This window comes from Calypte anna, chromosome 4A, assembly GCF_003957555.1.
Source record: "Calypte anna isolate BGI_N300 chromosome 4A, bCalAnn1_v1.p, whole genome shotgun sequence".
Lineage (NCBI taxonomy): Eukaryota > Metazoa > Chordata > Aves > Apodiformes > Trochilidae > Calypte > Calypte anna.
The window spans coordinates 8981055-9003367 of NC_044248.1; the positions used below are offsets into that span (position 1 = coordinate 8981055).

Here is a 22313-nt window from a genome sequence, read left to right on the forward strand (position 1 = left end):
ACAAGGAAAGCCCTTCAACACCCCTGGGTACTCAAGGCAGAAAGGCAGATAGCTCCTAAGTATATTAATGGTTCTGCCCCCTGCAGTAGTAGTACTAGTAGTAGTAGTAGTAGTAGTAGTAGTAGTGCAGTAGGGCAAGTGTGATCTGGACTACAATCTGAAATCAGTTACAACCTTTACACAGAGTTACAGAAAACCCAGTACATGACCAGTTGGGAGGGGAAACCCTGCCACTTGTGATAAAAAAGAGAAACAGAAATGGATTTGAAACATTCGTTTCCCTTTATTTGCTCAGTGAGGCTGATGTGTACTGCACATTGAAAAAAAAAAATCACAGGAATTTTCATACAATGAATTAAACCACAGAAGTACATGTAGAATTGGCAGGTGGAAAATAGCCCAGTTTGGGCTTAACTAATGTCTCGCTTTCCCTGTTCAGCATAGTCCAACCAATAGCTTCACATGTTCACCTACTGTACAAATCTTACAGTAGCTCCATCAGGTCAGTGGTTCACATTATTGAAAATGTCTGTCACAGAGGTACAAATTTAGAATCATCACATTATATTACATGGCTATTCTAGGTCATTTATAGATCAGATCTTATACTACAGTGATTGAAGTTCTCATTACAGCCATCAAAAAGGACACATAATCATTACCTACTGTAAGTTTACATCTAAAGGGATGAGAAGAAAGTGTGGTTGTTGTGGTTTGGTTTGGTTTGGTTTGGTTTGTTGTTTGGTTTTTTTTTTCAACTGACCCAAGTATTATATCCCAGAGGCACAAACTTTCCTGTCAGTGCTGCTCTTGGTGATGGCAGCCCAACTGCTTTTCAGAGTAGCTTACCACAGGTATTTTTCTCCAATTTTAGGCTCCCTCTGTTTGGATTTAGATCATTTTACATTCTGTAGGAATTACTTTTCTACAGCTCTAGGAAAGGCCATACTTTCTAAGTACCAGTTCCGTTACCTGTATTGTAGATGTGGTACTTACCACAGTATGAAAGCAACAGTACAGTCTTCATCTAAAAGACACACAGAGCTATGCTGCAATTTGCCTCCAGTGACAACGTGGTACATGTGCTAATTTCAAATGTTCTTGGGGGAGAAAAAAAGAAAAGGAAACACCAAGTTTATATTTTGATGGGTTACCTACTACAGTGTTTACAAAGGATACAAATAGCTTTATTCAGCAATCCTAGCTCTATTAATTTTGTATGTAATTTGTAAATCCACAGAGGAAAGCCATCTTCAAGATGAGAATGTTTGCCAGGCCAGTGAAAAAAAAAATTGACTCATGTCATTATGCCTGCTTGGTGAAAAATAAATATCCCCCCTCAAACCCCACACCAATTTATTCATGTCAGCAATCTAGGGCAAAAGAGAATATATTTAAAATTTAATCACAGAAATTTAATGGCAAAATAGGTAATGTATCTGGTCCTTCAACACATAATATGATATACTAAATATTGATTTCTTAAAAATAATTTATTGCTTTTAATATTTTTCTTTACAACCGAAGATACTCAAAATCCAGAAAGAAAAATTGTAAACTTTTAGTTTGGCATTCACACAAAGTTAAAATACCTGCATTTTTAACCTACAGAGCAACAACAAGAATTATGCAGATTAAAGAATGTTACAGTTGTAACACAGAACCTCTGAAAAAGTTATTTTCTTTTTTTTTTTTTTTAATTTTTTTTCTTTTTATTGCTATCTATCTACTGAGAAATAAGAAGCCGAAAAATCAAGCAAGCATCCAACAGGACAGACAGTGGAATCTCTCAGAACACAATATGCTGGTGATAAAATGAATGCAGCCATGAAAATCAACTGCACTGGCATGGGGGTGGAATCGGTTTTCTAAGATTGGGAGTGGGAAAGGAGATTAAATAGTTAGGTGTGCCATACCTTTAAGAGGAGTCATGAATGCCAAACAGTAATAGAATACCAAATCTATACATTCGCAAGCAAATTCCAAACTTTGCTGATTCAGTCCAGAGACTCCGAGTTCAGATGAAATTCTGATGCTCAGAATAGCAGTAGTTTACTCTTGTGATTTTTTCTTTCCTGAAGTTTCTATTTAATTTAGCAGAAGCAATGTCATCAGCCACAATGTCATGGGCACATCTGAGGCCATGCTAGTGCATAGTAAAAAAAAAAAAAAAAAAGAAAAAAAAAACCAACCCACCGCTTCTGCAAAAGCTGAATTTCCAAACGAAGCACTTACTCCAAACTGACAACTGTCATGCATCCTAGGTATAAAATTTCCACTGGCCTTTTTATTATTTTAGTCATCTCATAATTTATAATAAATACGATAATTGTAACTGATAAATATGTCTCTTTAGTAAACAAAGGAATGAAGGATTGGTATTTATACAGGATGTATAACTGTAAAAAATATAGATAAATACCATCATTAAACTCTGCCAATGAAAAGATTACTGGCTTCAAGAACAGTGTTTAGACACAGAATTACTGTAAAAATCATACTGTACTTAGTACCTCAGCATATTTTTATCAAATTAAAATCACAAAAAATAAAACAAAATAGCATTTTAAAAAGATTTTTGACTTCTAGTTCCAAAACTACTGTTGATACATAAAATAAAAACATTTCTTAATGATTATCCATTTGAGAGACTTTACATAAAATTATGATATATCCTAGAAAAATTTAGATGAGAAAATTTCATTCCCCTAACAAATTCAGTGTATAAAACTGCAAAAGAAAATCAAGCAATGAGAAAAATGTGGAAAAATACTGCAGAAGTGGTTAATACCTTTTGGGCTAGGATAATTCCTGACAAAATTCCTACATATAAGCTCACCAAAGAAGGGATGAATGTGTGTAAAGTACTTTTGCACTCAGACACACGCGCGCACACGTATACACACGCACACCCTCACCCACACGCTTTTCTTTTTTTTTTTTTACAATCAAATATATATAAGCGTAAGTTCAGCTTTCTACATATGTTAGTGTACAATAATTGTTTCACCTCATATAATTACATTTGAGTATTTTTGATTAAGAAAAAGTCAGCAGTTTTTGAAAAGAAAGCTGCATTTACAGTGCATAGCTGTAACAAAAAAGAACATCGTCATACAGTATGTACATAAATAAAAATACTCCATTTAACATTTGTAAATACTCAACTACTTTAGAGAATGTAGCAAATAAACTATCTGTGCACACACCCAGATAGTTACATCCAACTCTCATTAATAATGTAACACCACGTCCGCTCATTAGAATAAATCGCTGAACAAGCTGCACATTTGACCATTAACAAGGCTTTGAAAATTTTGCTGTGGAAGATCAACGTTGTAGACATTTACATGGGTGTCAGAATTAAAAGATGAAACTTCAAAATGCTAGGGAAGCTTGAGCCTTTAATTTTCTCTTCTGCAAAAAGAAACCCACAAAAAAAAAACAAAAAACCCCGAACAAAACAAAAAATAACCCAAAGAAAGGAAAAATATTAAAACAAAGCTAAACCAGACTGTAGGCTTCTGGGACCTGTGGTTTCTTCTGGATTGTCATTAGTATCACCGTGTAGGGAGAAGCTTCATTTAAAAAATAAAATAAATAATGCAGTGTCTGATTCCCAGACATCAGCAGCCATAGTCCTCAAATTTGGGGTTGGTTGGTTGGTTTGTTTGTTTGTTTTTTGTTCTGTTTTTTTTTGTTGTTGTTAAAATGCAATATGTACAGATTTTGCAGTTCATTGTTGTAGGTGTATCTCTGTGGAACTGCTGCCACGTCTCGTGGTTTGCATCGAACTCGCAAGGAACGCCCCCGGCTCCCCCGCCACCGATCCCCCGAGCAAACAAAGCTGACACCCATGGACACGTGTGTGTGCTTATGGCACAGCCATCCTGCCTCTCAGCTCATCGAGCAGCTGTGTTCATGTAAACCATGGTTTCGAAGAGAGAGTGTAAAGTAGGAGAAATTCCTAAGTATGACTTCTTAATTGTCCATTATTGAAGGACGTGATGTCCGTGAGGTATTCGCCATCCCTCCGTTATCCTCAGGTGTGATGCATGTTACCTACGCAGGCTCCGCTGTGCCTCTTTAAGTAAACTATCAAAATCCATGGAGTCATACTTGCTTTTAGTGGAAGCAGGATCAAAATCATCTGAGTTTGTATCTGAAAACCAAAGGATTCAATTTTGGTAAGAGGCAAGAACCACTAGCAAGTACTTGTGTTTTCTCTGTACAACAAGGCACTGCAGACACAACCCACTTAAAATCACAACTTTGTGGAATGATAAAAGCACGGAAAACGGTCATCAGAGAAGCTTTAGGTATGAACAGAGCTTTCTGGTAAGAAACAAGAGTTAACAAAAGTGGTACATATCATCACCAGTGGGGGAGAACCATATATTGCACGTGCATACAGAGCAGGTAAAGTCAAAGGAGTTTCTCCATGGACTGAGCACTGACACACTGTTAAATTTAGGTCACAGTGCAGTCCAAATAATTCTGACAGATGCTTTATCCAAAACACCATTGGTTTACGACTCCTGTTCTGCAACATGCAATATCCCAGACTTACTTTTCCTGAGAGAGGTAACTGGGGCATGGCTCTGCAGAAAGCCAGGAGAGCCCATGGGCAGCGTGCAGGAAACACTGCTGCCCTTCCTCAGGGTCTTGTACAAGTCACTGTATCTTTCTGAATCTCTGTTTTTGCTTCCACTCTGATTTTTTGGGGGGTTTACTTCTTTAGAATGTGAGCAATTCAGGGCAGGGCTGTACAAGCAATGTCAGGTGGGCTCCTCAGCACGCATGGTAAGTCACAGCAGCAATAATGGTGCAGCTCCTGTGTCCTGCAAAACCTGCTCCAGCTTTGCTAGTTGCTCAGACAAAGACATCAGTCTGTTCCTAGCCCAGAGCAGGCACTGTACATGTGGCCATGCAGCTCCAGGAAGGCAATTATTGATGTGTCTGCAAGCACTGAATTTCCTTTAGGAGTCATCCCTGCTTAACACTGACTCTCCCCAGTTCCTATGTCACAGCTCCTTTATGACAGTGCCCTTTTCTTGCCATTTCTTATGTTGAATTAATCAGAACTCCCCATCTACCACCGTAAGACACACTGTGCATTAAATGTTCATTACAAGCTTTGTTAAGACAATATCTTCTCACAGAGGAGAGGTGTTAAACTTCTGACTACTATTTTCAAGTATTTTCTTTCTTCTGTACTCAACCCAAGGCTGATTAATTCTGTCTGTCCTTGTACTAGCTCATGAATTTTAAAGTTCATCCTGCCATTTTCTTATGTAGCTCTATCAGATACTCTGCAAAATACAGGGAAGGCAGTGTGAAGTACAGAAGCTCAAGCTGTCAGCAGGACAAAGTGAAAATACTCTGCTCGTAGGTACTTTGGGAATCCCACTCAGATTGGAGAGACCTGCCAGGGAATACTCCCAGTGATGAATAATGTTCAAGAAGGTTCCCTTCTGACAACTTATTTTAAGGCCCAGATTTTCTGAGACAGACAACCCTGGCTTCCACTGCTAAAGATAAGTCAAATCGAGTCAAAACTTCAATCTGTTTTTACTGTTTTTATCAGCCTACATTTCCACAAATGCTTTGTTACCTTTTATATTTTCAACATCAACCCTATATCTCTTCAGCAGGCAATTGCCTTTTCTTAGCTTTACATTATCTGTTTAGCCACTGAAGTGAATTATAGCATATTCATTGTGAACAATGTGTATCATCTTTATCATTTATTCTGAAAAGACATCAATTGCTTAGGAAAAATGTATCTGTATTCACTTCCTGCATTGTAAAAAGCCGAGGGCAGCACATACAAGATTTCATTAGCAGGGTGTTACAGGGTTATGAGAGATTTTAATGACTGGTCATTTATTCATACAAAAAACACAGTATCTGAATAATACAGATTCAACAGCAAAATATTTCTTGCTATGTTATCCAGAAAAGAGGATCTCCCATACCTTTAGTCTATTTATATAGATATTAGGAAAGGCTTAACATTTAATGAATGCTTTAAATTTTAAAAGGTAATTAAATAAGTTTGAGTTTATAATACATTATACTATTCCAGATGATGTTTTGGTAGATTCCATCATCTCTTTATGCATATACTTAATGTGAGTCCTGCTGCAAGACTTTGAACAACTCTAAGCATCCTGGCCATGGGAAGTGTCACACAGAATGCCATATGACAGAACCATACATTTTTGCCCAGGCAGGACTAGGACAGACACAGATGTGTTAATGCAGCCAGTATGCACACATGGGACTTGAGTTTACACAGCATCCTGGGTTCTGGACCCTGATGCATACTGCCCCACAGAAGTGGGACAGCAAATACTGAGAGATTTGCTAAGCTCTCCATGGGCTGGAGCCTCCTGCCTCATGATTGGAAGTCCCTGCAAGGAGAAACCTCTGTACATAAATGCTTATGCACAATTTAAGAACCATCAGTTGAGATCCATGGCCTTTGCTATACTAAAGGTCAGATTTGGTCATAAATCCTTCTAACTTTCAAACTCGAGAAACTGTGGATTGTGTTTAAGGAGTCTGCCTGGCAAGTTCTAGAAATCTACAGCTCAACTCATAGCAAAGTAAGAATTGTAACTAAGTTTCTGGGGTAAGGCATCCATTTTGTTTATATAAATAAATCAGGTGTTGAAACTAAGCAGCCATAGCACAGCAATGAACAGTAAAGTGTGCAGGAGGTTTCTGTGGTGTTATCATTTCAATACAGAAACATATTATTGAATATTGGGCATTTTTTTTTATAATGATGGAAATCAGCTTTAAAAGAATTTTCACAGTCTGAAATATCTGAAAGAAGCCAGCTCGGATTAGAGCTCTGATTAGTAGACTTCTAAACTTCTTTCAGCAAGTGCAAAGCACTTCCTTTAACCCCTCAGATCACTTAAATAATATAAGCAGCAAACAAGAGCAAGGCAAATCCTCATTTCTCCTGAGTTACAACATTCCATTTATGTACCTCAGTTCCCATAAGGGAAAATACCTACCTAGGTCTGCATAGTTAGACTTGCAAAGTTGCTTGCGTCCACAGAAGTACAGCTCAAAGTCAGGCTCGTTTGACCTGCGTAAAGTGTATCCATTTTCCAGAGCAGCAAAAGCGTCACAAGTGTAGCGGTAGGTGATGAAACCATAGCTGTCTCTGCAATTGGAAAACACAGTTGTGAACAAAAGATGAGAAGAATTAACACACACTAGTGTAACCCCTTCCTGAAAGCAAGAACTTGCAGGAGACGCAGCAGTGGAAATGCCAGAAGTAGTGCATCCATTTATCAGCATGATTGTCCTGTCATGCAGCTAAATACTTATTTCTGGGACAGAAAATCTCAACTAGCAAGATTATTAAAGAAGGATCAAAGAAAATAAATAAGGTTTAGAACTCAGCATGTCATCTGTCACAGCACTTACATTGGTAACTCACGTGCCAGTTAGCTTACTGATATAATTTTTTACATATGTCAGCTCCAAAACAAGAAGTAATCCCAGAAGGTCTTACCCATCATCCTGCAACTTTACTGTGCACTCCTCAATTTCACCAAAAACTTCAAACCGGTCCCTCAGTTCTGTTCGGGTTGTGTCAGGTCTGATTTTACCCAGATATATCACACGACGTTCTTCCTGTTGAGGAACAGCAACAGGGAAGGCATATTTTTATCAAATGTGTTAATAGAGATGAAGCTATACATATATGCATGCAGACACATGCATATATACATTTTTTAAAATGTTAGAAATTTGTGTTTTGATAAAACTTAGAATTAGGCCTGCAAGAAAGGAATCACTAATCAAAAGACACAGAGGGTGTATAATTATAATAGTCTCTTGTGGAAAACCTACTGTATCTTGCTCCTAAGGGAATTGCTTCTCTCCTGGAAAGCATCTCAGGCACTTAAAGGACACTACATTGGTGGGATGGTGTGCTCCTGGGAGGTTTCACTGCTTGCTATCATTGCTCTGTGACACCCATTGTATGCCACTCTGCCTTCTTCCCTTCTACTCTTTCTACCACTTCCCCTCCAAGACTGTCAACTTTTCCAAGCCAGGAGCTCCCTTTCTCTTCTCTTTCTCTTACAATGCCAGGCAAACTCCATCCTATTTGTAGAGTCATATAAAGTAACACAGTAATAGCATAAATTTGCCATAGGCATGGAACAATGTAAGACAAACATAACATTATGAACTCAGATGACTCAATACCTGTGGTCACCACTACCTTTTGTCCTGTTTGAAAAAACCAACCAACCAACCAACCAACCAACCAACCAAAAAAACCTCCAAACCTCTCTGAAATCCCTGATTTTCAGGCTACGGTGTTATTTGCCTGTTCCCCAGACACCTGGAGCAAAGCCCCAGAGACAACTTGCAAAACAATCGAGTCATTGTCATTTCTTCCCTTCCTGAGTGGAAATGCTCAGCAGAACGGCAGGACTAGGAAACCCTGTGAGAGTCACTTCATGAATTTTTGGATAAACACTTTGCTGAGGGTAGAGCCATGTAGTGAGCTGCAAGCAAAAGGCAAAAGGCAAAAAGATACCTTCAAAACACTGACCTTAAGGTAATTAGGGCAAAGAAGAACCAGCTACACATGGCTTGGGTGCTCAGCCTTCGTGTCTCAGATTGCCTGGCACTACTGGTCCTACTGCTCATCCCTTACACAACTGCACATTTGTCCCAGAAATCGAACCACCACCACCACCACATTCTCAGCTGGTGTAAATCTGTCAGTCAGGGGAGCAATGTCAGTTCAAACCATCAGCTTTGGCACCTGAGACTTGTGCAGAATTTAGGTGCCGAATGCCGAAGGAGCTACACTGACTGCTGAGAATTTGTGACTAGTGTAACCTGGAGGTGCCTAAAGGCTACTGGCACCTTAACTGTGCAATGCAAAGGCTCCAGGGACCTAAATATAGACTTGTATTCCTGCTCAGAAATATCCTAGACTGAAGAGAAAGGTAGTTTATAGTGTCAGAATTCAGATATAGCACAAAACCTATCTTTTCCATGAGCCCCCACAGAGGCATAAGGCAGTCGTCATTCTCAGACCACAGATAATAGGATTCAGATAAGACCAAAGCACATGTAGAGAAAGAAATTATCCTGATGCCTCTTCTTTAGTTGTTTGAGCTCTCGTTGAGATAAAGGGATGATCAGAATTCATAGTTATGGGGACCTGAAATTTTGGCTTCCCACTCCCAGGAGAGCACTCTGCTCCCAGAAACTGTTTAATGCAAAATAAATAAACAACTCCTGCAGCAGAACGCTGAAACTATGTATCTGTCTCCCAACAGATATTCCTCACTAGCACACTCAATTGACTGTTTTTGCTGACTCTTTTCCTGGCCTCACAAATCTCAGGGGCTAAGATCCACTTAATCTTAGCTCCTGAGAAATGAAAGTGAGTTTAAATCTCTATGAAACAGAGATCCAAGAATCAAACACTCCTACTCAAAAGACCTGCCCACCAAGGTATGGATCAAGAGGTCACCACTGGAACTACCTGGGTCCTTTATAGCCAGGATCCTTGTCAGCCCAGCAGAGACCGTGGTTGCTCCATGCCAGCAAAATATATGAATGTTCTCCTTATTCAGTGGAATCAGGTACATATCTTATTTAGATGCTTGAAACAACTGCCTCTTGATTATGTAAGGGAACTTGGTAGTCCTGCAGAACCCTGCTGAGAAAGGCACTTTCAGTTTTAAATGTGATGCCTTCCAAAGTGCTCCATCCAAAAAGCTGCCCTTGTTCTCTGCCACAGCAGTGCAGTTTGGAGAAGATAGCATGGCTAAAAAGAAGGACAAGTATGCTCATGGGTGGCCATAAATATTGGGAACATGAGTAATTTACAGACAATTGCTGCTTTTTATCTGTCTCTATTGCGTTTGAATCCAGCACTCTGACCCTCCTGACACGGGTTTGGGTGGGACTTCTGAGAACTGGGGACTACAGAGTGCAAGCAACAAAAATCTGCATTTCTTCCATTTTCCTCATTCTAATTCTGCTTACTTTCAGTATGGTTGGGTGCCATAAACTTCAAAACCAGGAAAATCTGCATATGCACCATAATTACTTTGTCAGACTGTTTTACCAAATCAAGGATTTTACCGCACTGAAACACTTGATAAGAAACAATTCCATTGATACTTGCTATTGAACCTAAATGACTGACCAGATGGAGCAGAACATAACATAGCAGACTGTCTAATATACTTTAGCTGAGATAATACATCTCGACTGAAAAAACATAATGTTTCACTCACTGACATCGAGATTGTTATATTACAGTGTGATAGAAATTACTATCACATGCTCTTCCATAAGCATGTGTGCATGCCTGTGTAATTTTTCCTTCTTCCATACCTCTAATAACCTTTGTATCTCTAATACCCCTTTAAGACAACTGTAATAAAACCAAACTGTACAATTAAAAAAAAAAAAAACCACAACAAAAAAACCCCAGTTAAACTATCATTAAGGGAATAAGTTAATTGTGCAAAATAAAGGAAACTCAACTTTAAAGCTGAAATGCACCATATGTCCTCTAGTGTGCACACATGAGGAGATGTGCCTAAGAATTTTTTTTAAGTGCCATGATGGTATAAATCCTGTGTTCTTCAGTATTTTATACCATCACGGCACTTCATCTTGGTTAACTTCAGTTTATTTAAAGCAACTATGAAAAATGTATTTGTATTCACAGAGACACCTGTCTTTTATTCCCATTAATAATAAGTGCCATCCAAGCCTAACAAGATTACAACATACCTCTAAATGTTAAAGACCTTTATTTTATAATAAGTTGCAAAGCCCATATGTGCATATTAAGTGTGCTTTTTACCACACTTGTTAGAGGAGATGATGTATGACTTGTAAAACCTAGAGAAGAGCAGAGAAAAGCTATTGTTTTCAATTTATTGTGGGCAGAGAGAACTTGCAGGAAACTCCAGAAGATACTGTACATATTCCCCTTCCAAAAGTGCAAATGATTTATTTTGCATCATAAGCTTTAAGTATATCTCATTGCTTTGCCAGGTAAAAAAAGGAAGACAAGACCAGCCAAATCCCTCAGGCCCAGTATGGCTCCTTTTGGTTTATCTAAAGCTTAACAATCTTGCTCCTTCTTCCTTCCAGTAAAAAGATTTCACAGAATCATAGAATGTTTTGAGTCGGAAGGGACCTTAAAAACCAAATAGTTACAACTGCATTGCCATGGGCAGAGACACCTCCCACCAGATCAGGTTACTCAAGGCCCCATCCATCCTGGCCGTGAACATGTTCAGGCAGCCACAACTTTCTGGGCAACCTGTTCCACCATCTCACCACTCTCATGGGAAATAATTTTTTCCTAATGTCTAACCTTAATCTCCCCTCTTCAAGTTTGAAACCACTGCACCTTGTGCTCTCACTACACACCTGTGCAAAAAGCCCTACCCCAGCTTTCTTGTAAGCCCCCTGCAGATATGGGAAAGCTGCTATAAGGTTACCTTAGAGGTTCCCCTTCTCCAGGCTCAACAACCCCAACCTCTTCAGCCTGCCTTCATAGGGGAGGTGCTCTAGCTCCCATTTTAGTGCCTCTCCTCTGAACATCCTCAAGCAGCTCTATATCCTCTTATGCTGGGGACTCCAGGACTGGACACAGTTTTCCAGATGGGGTCTCACAAGAGCAGAGCAGAGCAGAGGGGGAGAATGCCCTCCCTGGACTGCTGTCTGTGCTGCTTTTGATGCAGCCCAGGACCCAGTTAGCTTTCTGAGCTGCAGTCACACATTGATGGCTCACGTTGAGCTTCTGCTCCATCATCACCCCCAAATCCTTCTCCTCAGGGCTGCCTTCAACCCTTTCTGCTCCTAACCTGTATTCATGCATGGGATTATCTTAGGAGGAAAGGAAGAATGGACTGGAGGGAAAGAAGGATGGACCTGAGGGAGGGAAGAACAGGAGGGGGAGTAGTAAAATGTATTTGAAAAAATCGCAGAAACATCTCAAAATGAAAAGCAGTATTGCAAGTCCCAAATAATAATACTAAAGCATCAAAATGCCAAAACTTGTGAAAACAGAACCAGGATGTGCCTTACACATCTAAAGGTCAATAAAGGGATCACTCATCCCGCAAAATGTTCACTGATGCTAAGGACCTTTTTGTCTTGCAAAAGATTTATTTCAGTTCCCCTTCTTCATTTTTAATCTTGTATTTCCTAAGAAACTAAAGCTTGGACTGCTGGAAGTGTTATTTTTCACATTACTGGGCTTCTTCACTCAACACTTGTTAGCTTTGCCTGCCCATGGTGCTGCTAAGCAGGGTCTGAACTGAACTGAAGGCAGTCAGTCCAGAGGTACCACCACTTAGTGCTGCTCTTCCTGCTTTCCCTACCTCTTTTTATCTTTGGTGTATAACTAGTTCTCCAAGAGCCAAATAATGCTTTATGTGAAGCTGAGAGAAGAAATCCAGGAAAATTTTTAAAGCTGGGATCTGCCATGGGCTTTTCAAAGGCTTATCTGCTTCATCCAGCATGGGTGGCCAGCTGGGTCCAAGCTCTGTGTCTGCACTGCATTCAATGCAAAGTGACTGCTCTCTTCCAGTTGAATGCCATGAAGATTTTTATCCTGAGATCTGGAGGCCAAATATCATTTTGAAAGTGCAACGGGAAAGGTTGGACAGAGTTTAAAATAACAGAAGTGCTATGGACGGTTTAAAAAAGCCATTAGAGCATTACATTCTGCAGTAATGATAGCAAGAAAAAATTTTGTCTAGACTGTCTTAAGGAATAATTATGACCTGTGGGAAAGTATGAATGGCAAAAGGAGGAAACAAGAAAACAAGAAAAAAGAAAGACCATTGCACAGAATGGACAAGAGCTGCCATTTTGCTAGCTGAGGACTTCAACAGTTCAGCCACACACCATGGTGACTGCTAGAAAAATAACGATGGGCTAGTAAACCTCAAGATTTAGGTAATCCATTTGATACATTTTCAGCAACTCAAGCAGCAAAGGTAGAGTGCCTGGGATCAAGGCCATCAAGATGAGCAATGACAAAAAAATACAACCTAAATATACAGTGCACATTGGATCCTTCATTAGTGGAAATGCACTCCATTAGAGGCTGACTCTGGTTTTAGACTTTAGAGAAGCCAAGAACTCATTTGTGAAACCACCCTTCTCCTGCCTTCCTGTTGTAGAGCAATTTATTTTCTTTGAAACTACGTGTTTCTTTCTGCTGCAGCAGCCTCACAGCACATTTATCTTCTTACATTTGTAAGCTCTCTGGGAGAGGGCCTCTTGATCCTTGTCTCATGGAGTCTGTCAGCACTTTGAAATGAAAAGTAGTAATGTTAATAGTAGGTATAAAAGCTGATTTTGTTATACCTCTTGGCAGCAGCCAGTGCACAGAGGAAATGAGCTGCATGGAGGATGTGACCAGAGCACTCCAGCAGCAGATATCCAGAACACCAGGCTGCTCATCAGACAGCCCCAGTCCTGGTGCACCATTGATGGGGAATCATCATGAACTGAAGACTCTAGAACTGAAATGTGGTAACTCTACTTCTGATGCCATGATTTGGAAAGTTTTTGCCTCATGGTCTAATGAGCTGCAGGAGGAAAAGCCCATAAAACTCAGAAATGTCCTAACAGAAGAAAAAAGGAGTCCTCACCCTTCTTGGTGAATCACTGGGATCTACCTTGGTTGGGGGTTGGATCCCAGTTTTCACAAAGTCCTAAGTAGACTGTCCTGTCCTGCTCCTAGAGTTCCATGGTGAATGTGTCTCCACTATGATCTGGTTAGCATAATAATGTTAAGCATGTCTTGGTGACAGAGCATTCTGATGTTCAGTGAGGACCCATTCTAAAACAAAATGGGGATCCAGTGAAATAAGTTAAGTCAAGATCAAACTAAAGCATCACAAAGCAAAGGCATCACAATGAAAAGTGTAAATAAACCAATGAACGAAAGATAAAAATTTTTTTCTTGCTCTCTAACTGGAAAATACCTCATGGACTCAGTCTGTATTTTTCAAGTGTGATGCCCAAAATTAAGAAAAAGAAAATAAAAAAAAAAGAAGTACAGGAAGAGAAGAATATCAAAGCACCTTTGGAGGTCAGGACACCTGTATATAGCTGTAAGTTTGGAGAGGAATTCAGGAATCCATACAGGGAAATACTAGCCCAGGCTTCTACCTGATCTGAAGCTACTGCAGGTGTTGTGTGCAAGGCTGAAGGGGCAGCTACTTAAACATGTCTCTGCCACATAGCATGAGCACAGGCTTTTAAAAGAAGCCTCCTCAGCATTCTGCCAATATGCCTTCACGTCTGCCAAAATACAAGCTGCCTGTACAATCAGAGGGCATTGCTGCACATATGGTTTTCACAGATTAAAGTATGTGAAATATTTTCTCATTTCTCTTTCCTGGGTTTCCCAGTTCTGTTGTGACATGGAAACTAATTTTAGGTATTGAACCAATAATACCTGATGACTTTTAGCTCACTCATAACTTTTGTTCCCTTTGCAATGTGCATCCTTAATACAACTAACTCCTGGGATGAAGAATAATCTTCCCTGGGAAGCACCTGAGGCATTAGTAGCCCAATGTTTGGGATACTCTGGGAACAGTATCTGGAGCTATGTGGCCATGAATCAGTTCTGGCAGCACAAAAATGGGTTAGAAACAAAATTTTTAAATTCCCCAGCGCAGAGAGCAAAGAAATCTAAATTTCTGGTACTGTAGAAAGAGTTCAAGGAAACAAAGGGGAGATTCTTGTAGCTGAACGAAAGAAGAGTTGAGTTGAGTCCCTCAAGAAGAGATCTGAAAGCCATACAGAAGAGATCTCTAAGCCAAAAGGAGCAAAAAACAGAGCAGAGAATGCTAGAAATAATACCAGTTTTATCACTGACTTCATGGGACCAGAACTTCCCTTTCTCTGCTGCCCCCTAACCCCTACTTTTTGTCATGTGGAATAAACTGACATGACTCTATACTGATCTTTAAAGTACACGTGCTGATAGACTTTGGGGAAAAGAGTTAATAGGATTTCATCTAGCCCTCCTGCAGCTCTCACACAGTTGACTGGATTTCAAGCTTTTGCAGTGTTCTTTTTATTGATATTTATTTCTTAAGTTCTGATTTATTTATGCTTATTAATAAATTATTTCATTAATGAAGTAAATTATCATGACAAGGCTAACTTCAGAAAGGAGGTAGTTTCAACCTTGCTTTTCAAAAGTCTGAATTTTTTAACATGCAGCATATCTGGAGCTTTTAAACTTCTATTTCATTTTCTCTTGATTAGCCACTTGCCATATATTTGTTTGTTTAAAACTAAATCACATTTTCTACTTCCACAGCAGGATTCATGTTTATTTATAGCAGTAAGGGACAGTAATTGAGAAATAGCAAGATACACCCATGAAAGAGTTCTACTTGAATCTCTAATTTGTGATAGATCTGGGAGAACAGACAGCGTAAGTTACGATTGCTGGAAGGTAGTGCTCATCTCTGAGCAGATGGAAGCCAGATATTTTAAAACTAACTGCAACAATTGACTTAAATATAGCCCTGTCTCAAGCCAAGCAAAATCATTCCATTGCCTTCACTGAGTTTCAGATCAGCACAGCAGAGCATGTTATAGCTTTACATTTCATTCTTTACAAAATGCACCTCTTGCCCACAGTTTGTAGATAAGGCACCTGAAGCAAAGAGAAGTGAAATAATTTGATGAAGCTCACTAAGAACAACACTAGCAGAGACAAAAATCAGAAAATAAAGGTGCTTGTTCCCTCCCAGAATTTCTCATTGCTGTAGACCGCACCAGTCTCTGTCAGTCTCTACACACTCTGTGTTCTGCAGGTGTAAGCATTAGGGGAAAAGCTACCGAATGTCTGACAAATAAACTTTTACTACAAAGCCCACTAAAGGCACTGCAAAGAAGAAATATTCATGTTGTTGAGCCCTGGACAGAACAATATGGGAAAACCTGGAGATGAAGATTAAGTTTTCCAGTCTGCACCAGTTCATGCAAAAGCCAGAGGACAACCAGAACACCCGTACAACAGAATGGAAAAAGCAGAACACAGAAAATCCAAGTGGAAAATGTTAAGGTGAGCCACAAAAATAGTCTTAGCAACTACAAGGGGAGGCCATATCTACAGCAGCTCCAAGTCTAATTTATAAAAACATCTTGCAGTTGACAACAGGGAACTAAAAAGGGTCAAAAACCATTGTCCATTCAATAGCCAGTCTTCTGTCCTCCTGCTACAACAACAAAGAGATTTGCTTATCCCCACATGGGTATTTCCTTTGCCTCAGGTATTTGTTTTGCACAGAACACTGATGAACAAAATTATTAAATAATACATATTCATTATGAAAGGGCCAGTGTTAAGTGACATTTTTAAATTGCATCATGTCTTCAGACTATTTATTTTGCTAAAAATAACTTTAAAATTAACTGAGCCTAGATAGGGAAAAAAAATTAAACTCATGCCTTTGGATCCCAGTTTTGAATTCTGTTATCTGCAGCCCCTGTACAGACAATTACAGTACTATAGAAGTCCAGTGATTGGAATATAGGATGACTTCTCATATTGCTTATGTAAAAACCCAAAATTACAGAAAATAGACATTGATTACTGGCACTCTGGTAGGAGATATATAATATAAACTGGCATATTCGCAGATAGGTCTATATAAAAAATAGACCAGTTTATTTTCATTCTTTTTTTGTTGGAAATTAAACCTTTTTCTAGTGAGCCTTTTGTACCTGTTGACTGTGAAAATGCTGGTGACTTGCAATTTATAGAACCTGAAAAAATCAGTATTGTAACATCAAAACACAAATTGTTATGAGAACATGTATTTGCCTAAGAATCAACATACTAAGAAATACATTACCAGATTTTTATATTTTTTCATTTATAAAAAAGAAAGTAAAACCTGAGTTCTAGTTTTAGAAATCCATGAAAAGAAACATAACTCTATTTAAAAATGAAAGTTATCTTCACAGTGCTTACAATTGCTTTCTGCCTCTGTCTCTCCCTTTGCCTGGCCCTTTCAGATTCCCGTTTTTCATACTCTTTGCGGTATTCTTCCCTCTTCAGCCTTTCATGCTGATATTCCTCATAGCTGTCATACCTAGGAAACATAACTTAGTCATTAAATCAAGCACCTGACTTCACGAATGGAAAATTAGGAATCCAGTTGCTAGAATGCTTCATTATCTCTTAAAAAACAATTGCAAAGCAACCTCTTGGTAGAGCAGGCAAAAGGCACTACCTGGGTCTGCGACTGCACGGTGATCTGGATCGCGATCTTGCACGTAAGGGAGAACTTCTGTATGCTTGTTGTCTACAGTGGCTGGACTCAAAATAGCAACAAGATCTGCAGGAAAAAACACATTCACCTCTGTCATTCAAATGTTTGAATCTATTGACACTATTTCTACCTCTTCCCTGAACTTACAATTTCTTCTAAGCTACCAGTGAGATTTTCCAGTGACAGGCTGCGATCCCCTAGTCAACTAAAGGGCCTCACGTGATTCCTTCCCCACAACCCCTCTGTAATGTTCCTTATTGAGGCTAACACAGAGCAGAGAGTCAGCCACTGTCAGCTTCATCTGATAGGGACTGCAGCTAGATTGGCACCGGGCAGCTCACAGATAATGGGAAAGGTTAGTTGTGTACATCTCTCACCAATTGCTCTGTCACTGACCTGACTGGCTCCACTCTGAAAGTGTAAACTTGGCACATTCAAAGGATAATGGCAACAAGTGTTTCTGTAGCAACCCTGTAACCTTCAGAGTTAATCAGCTCAGGAACAAGTTGCACTGGAGCACCAGATTAAGTAATTCAGATTAAGTAATTTCTTGGGTTTTTTCCATTCTTTCCTTTTATTTGATTTTTTTTTCCTCTTCCTTTTAATTAACTGTTATGATGGTACTGTACCTTGAAGAGGATCTACTACAGGGCGACCTTGATCTCGATCGGGAATATGGAGAACGGGAACAAGACCTGCGTTGAGGAAAGGACCTTGATCTAGAGCGTGTCCTTTGGGATCTTTGAGAAAATAAGGATTTGGGTGGAGACACTGAATCTCTGCATGGAGAGTTAAAAGAAGAGCAAGATGGTGATATATCAAATAATGAATAGGCTTGTGTCCCATCCCAAGGGTAGCATAGTTTATCACTTTCGTCTTCACTGTCATCAAAGAGACCATCCATTGCTAGTCCTGAATTTATAAACATAGGTAGTTTGGAGAATTGTTCATTACTGTAATCACTGTCTCTCAGATCTCTGGTCTTATCTGCTTCTTCATCAAAAACAGCTTGGCTGGGGTGACCAAAATGCTTATTCAGTTCAGCCCGAATTTCCTGGTCTTGGAGCTGTTTTCTGTTATTACTGTGGGATGCCTGCTTACTTGTCTGTAAAGTCTCTTTCTTGAAATACTGGTCTTGTTCTAGAGAAGAACAAATCTGACACTGCCACCCAGGTGAAGAATCCTTAATTTCTAGTTGTCCGGAGTCCTGAAGTTCCTGGGATACTTTAATGTGTATTTCCGATTTTGAATTCACAGATTGACAGTAATCATGGTCACCAAACAGCCGCAAACTGGGCCGTTTTGTCTTTCTCTCCTCATGTCCACTGGACAGTACTGAAGTCTTGCTAAGCTGTGCATACAGCTCAGTCTGTTCTGGACCCTTCTTGATTGGGTTATTTCCTTGAGAACCGGAAGACTCACTATAACGGGGCTTTTTTGAAGCTGGTACAACAGTCTTGCATGATGACTTTGGCTTAGGTGAAGTCCTAAAAGGATTATCCTGGTTGGCTTTATGAGGAGGGGTCGTAGGTGGAGTTAGGCCTACAGGGGAAAATGGAGGAACAGAATGGTTATGAGCAGACACAGAATGTTCATGAAGGTAGGTCATGTGCTTCTTCAAATTAGTTAGAAAACAAGATTCATACCGTGTCACTTTAATTTAACACTACTAATACTGTGAATAGGAGTATTTAAGGTGTGAGACACCACAGGCCTGGTAACAACAATGGCAAGAGAACTAATGCATTGATATTAATCTTCAGTGTCATTTCTGCCCCTCCCCTTCCTCCATGGCATCTGCATAGATTTTGATAGGCATAGATTTTGATAGGGAAGATCAAGACACAAGAACCAAAAGACTTTTTTCGTTAAAAATCAAAAAGATTTCTCTATAAAAATAAAAAGTCAAAAGACTTGCACTGTCAAAATCCTAATGATATTAGACAAAAACTTGGATAAAAGCAGGCCCAGGAAAAATACGTGAGTGCTACCAAAGAAACCTCAGTGGGACACAGAACCTGATTGCAAGGAAGTACAGCAACTCTCCAACTTGACTGCAATGACTCTTTGTCTTCACAGTTCATTAACTTAGTAAACCATTGCTAATGTATGTATAATACATTCTTGTAAGCATAACTAATACATTTTTCCTGAAATGTGGTTCTGCAACTGAAACCCACTGAACAACAAGAGAACTGCAACTGTAATGAACCATTGCATTTAGAACTAAATATTAGTGACAGTCATGAAGCAGGGAGTCAAAATGAACCAGGAAACTATTCAAAGACTACAGATAGTACTAACTACCAGAATTGTTCACATAACTATAATAGATTATACCACTATAATCAGGAAGGACTACAGGCCATTCCAGTAAAATATGGGAACTGAAGAAGCATCTTCCAACTATTTTTTTAAAGAACATAACTCGGTATTTTTTGTAACAACAACAGAAATTCTTCAAAATTGCAGTGAACTGCAGCTACTGTGCAGGAAATCATTAACTCTTCAGGCTGGTACTTAGTATGCTATGTATGAAAAATTTGTTTCTGTCCAGTTGACCCTAATGTAATTTATAAATTTATATGCTTAAAATTAAACAAATTAGACAGAAATCAGGCAGTTTTCCTAAATAATCCAGTCTGTCCTTAAGCACTCCAGAGGCTGATGCTGCCCACAATTTCTTCTTCTACCCCAAGCTTGAGCTCTTCATTACTTTCTTAGCAAGAATGAAAAGAGAGCAGACACACTTACAGGAAATGTGTATTTCAAACATGGCTATAGTGTTTTGTTTTGTATTTTTAACCATGCAACTGAGCTCAGCAGATCAATGCAAATGGAATACGTTTTATAGTGTTTTGCTGTAAAGAAGGAAAAGAGTCCATCAATGCCTGGTGGTCCCTAAGGATCATAAATGGAGACTGGGAGTCCCATTGCATTAGCTGCAATGAATTTGTTCCAGCAAAAAAGATAGCAGTACCAAGGCATGAATACTTGATGTAAGAGAGAAGCTTGATTTTTTTTTTTTGTCTGCATGTTCTGAAAAAACAATTATAAGCTACCCATGGCTACGTGAAGACTTCATCTAATGCCACAAAATTCAGGGAAACTGAGACAAAGATATTGACACTTAAGACTCTAGTTACCTAAAATTTGAAATGAATAGCGAAAAGTTTCATGTAAAGTCATCACTGTTTAATAGTCTTCATTTTTTACTTCCTTCCCAAAAATTCACCTGAATCAGCCATTTGCATCCCATACCTTATTCAGCTCCTCACTAACAAATATTTTTGGTTTTTTTCACTATCAAATTAATGTTTGGTAAAATGAATAGAAAATTTGTCTTAAAAATTCTGCAGTAATAATTTCTAGGTTAAAACTTCAGGCTCAGACTGAACAACGATTTGAGTAAGCAAAGACTCTAAGTAAAAAATTCAGAACTGTCACTTTTACTCATGAAATTATACATCCCATGAGAAGCTTCAGGGTTAGTTTATGATGTTTTTGGATGAAGTTTTAAACAAAGAGTGAAGCAGAAACACAACCATTCCACGACAAACATGCATATTTAAGAATTTCAGGCGAAGAAACCCCACAGATAATCCAATATTCAACATAAAATATTGTTGCCATTTCAACTTCTTTAAAGCTAGCCCCAGCAGGAAGCAAGCTAAACACAGAGCAAAATGATTTCCTGAAGCCTGACAGGAAGTCCAACAACCTTTAGAAAAGAAGGAAAAAAACCCAAACCTACAAAAACCCAAAACCAACCAAACAAAAAAACCTTGCAAAAGTACAGACTGAGCTAAATTTACTGGCAGTTCTCTTGCTGGCAGAACTGTGCTGGGGACAGCTTAAGAAAGGGCTTCCTCGTGGCATTTTGGCTTTTTTCCTGGTTTTCAGCAGAAGCAGGAAGTGCACAGGCAAGTAGAAACAGATAAAAGTTGGAAAATGCTCATTTAACTTTTGAACAAACCTCCACCGTGGGATGGAGGAGAAAGTCAAATTTTGAATCTATGTCACTGCTATGGGCTCCACCTCCGTGATGTCCTATGGCCAAACTCCAAACTATGAACTCTGAGAAAACCAGTTGGCTGCACACTTGCCCATCTTCACTCTAATCCCAGGTAATCTCCACTGAGGGCCACGATCCCTCATCAGTGGCATTACAATATTCCACAACTGCTGGATTATTTCACGCGTGCCGATTTCCCCGTCGACGTGTACATTTTAGTGTTGACAGTACAAGGTATATTCTGTGCTCTCTCTTGAACTTAGCAGGTTTTGACAGATTTATGGAAGGACAGATGGCCATTACAGGCTGAAGGCTGACAAGAGGCAGTTCAGAGCATTGTTAACACACTTGCACAAACTCTCAGCAGTGCAGCGCTGTGCAGAATGTAATTCAGACTATAGCTTTTTTATTGCTGCCTATTTTCTTTTGTCAAAAGAGCCTGCTGTGCACAGCAACAAATGGCTGCCATTACCCAGAATGTAATGGGTGTCAGACAAATCACGTAACACAAACAATCAAGAGTATGTAGGTCATATTTCAACAGAGCACAACCTTAGTAATATTTATGATTACTGCATTGAAATGTGCTCTATAATAAACAAGTACCTCTACATCACTCACACTTATGTACTTCTGCACAGCAAATCTGTTAGAAGTGGTACATACTCTACAATCATCCCCCTTAAACAGCCTTTTTTCTTTTTAAAGTAAAAGGCAAGTATTCTCTCATGACATCCTACAAAACCATTTTCTTTATTCGGACTTTTCTTTAATTGAATGGCTTTGGTAAATGGTATGTTTGCACTTTGCCTTGCTACATCTATATACTACGAACTGAGTTGGTGATCTTGTGCCTGAAAACAGCTTATATCAGTGTGCCAGCACTGCTGCCAAAGCAGCAACACCCTTCCTGTGCCCGTGCAACAAAAGGTGTTTGCACGTGTGTCGACTGCCAC

General features: G+C 39.3%; 1 protein-coding gene across 1 annotated transcript in view; it reads right to left on the reverse strand.

Annotated features, from left to right (window-relative positions):
- Positions 1 to 259: 259 nt before the first annotated feature.
- The window catches only part of PPARGC1A (PPARG coactivator 1 alpha), a 66351-nt gene continuing 44297 nt past the window's right edge, over positions 260 to 22313 (reverse strand). Inside the window, exons 8-13 of the mRNA XM_030449762.1 lie at positions 17972 to 18884; positions 17304 to 17408; positions 17042 to 17162; positions 7538 to 7659; positions 7032 to 7183; positions 260 to 4162 (exon numbers count right to left, since the gene is read on the reverse strand). Of these exons, the coding sequence (XP_030305622.1) occupies positions 4059 to 4162; positions 7032 to 7183; positions 7538 to 7659; positions 17042 to 17162; positions 17304 to 17408; positions 17972 to 18884 (1517 nt within the window). The 3' untranslated portion in view covers positions 260 to 4058. The remainder of the gene's footprint in view (positions 4163 to 7031; positions 7184 to 7537; positions 7660 to 17041; positions 17163 to 17303; positions 17409 to 17971; positions 18885 to 22313) is intronic.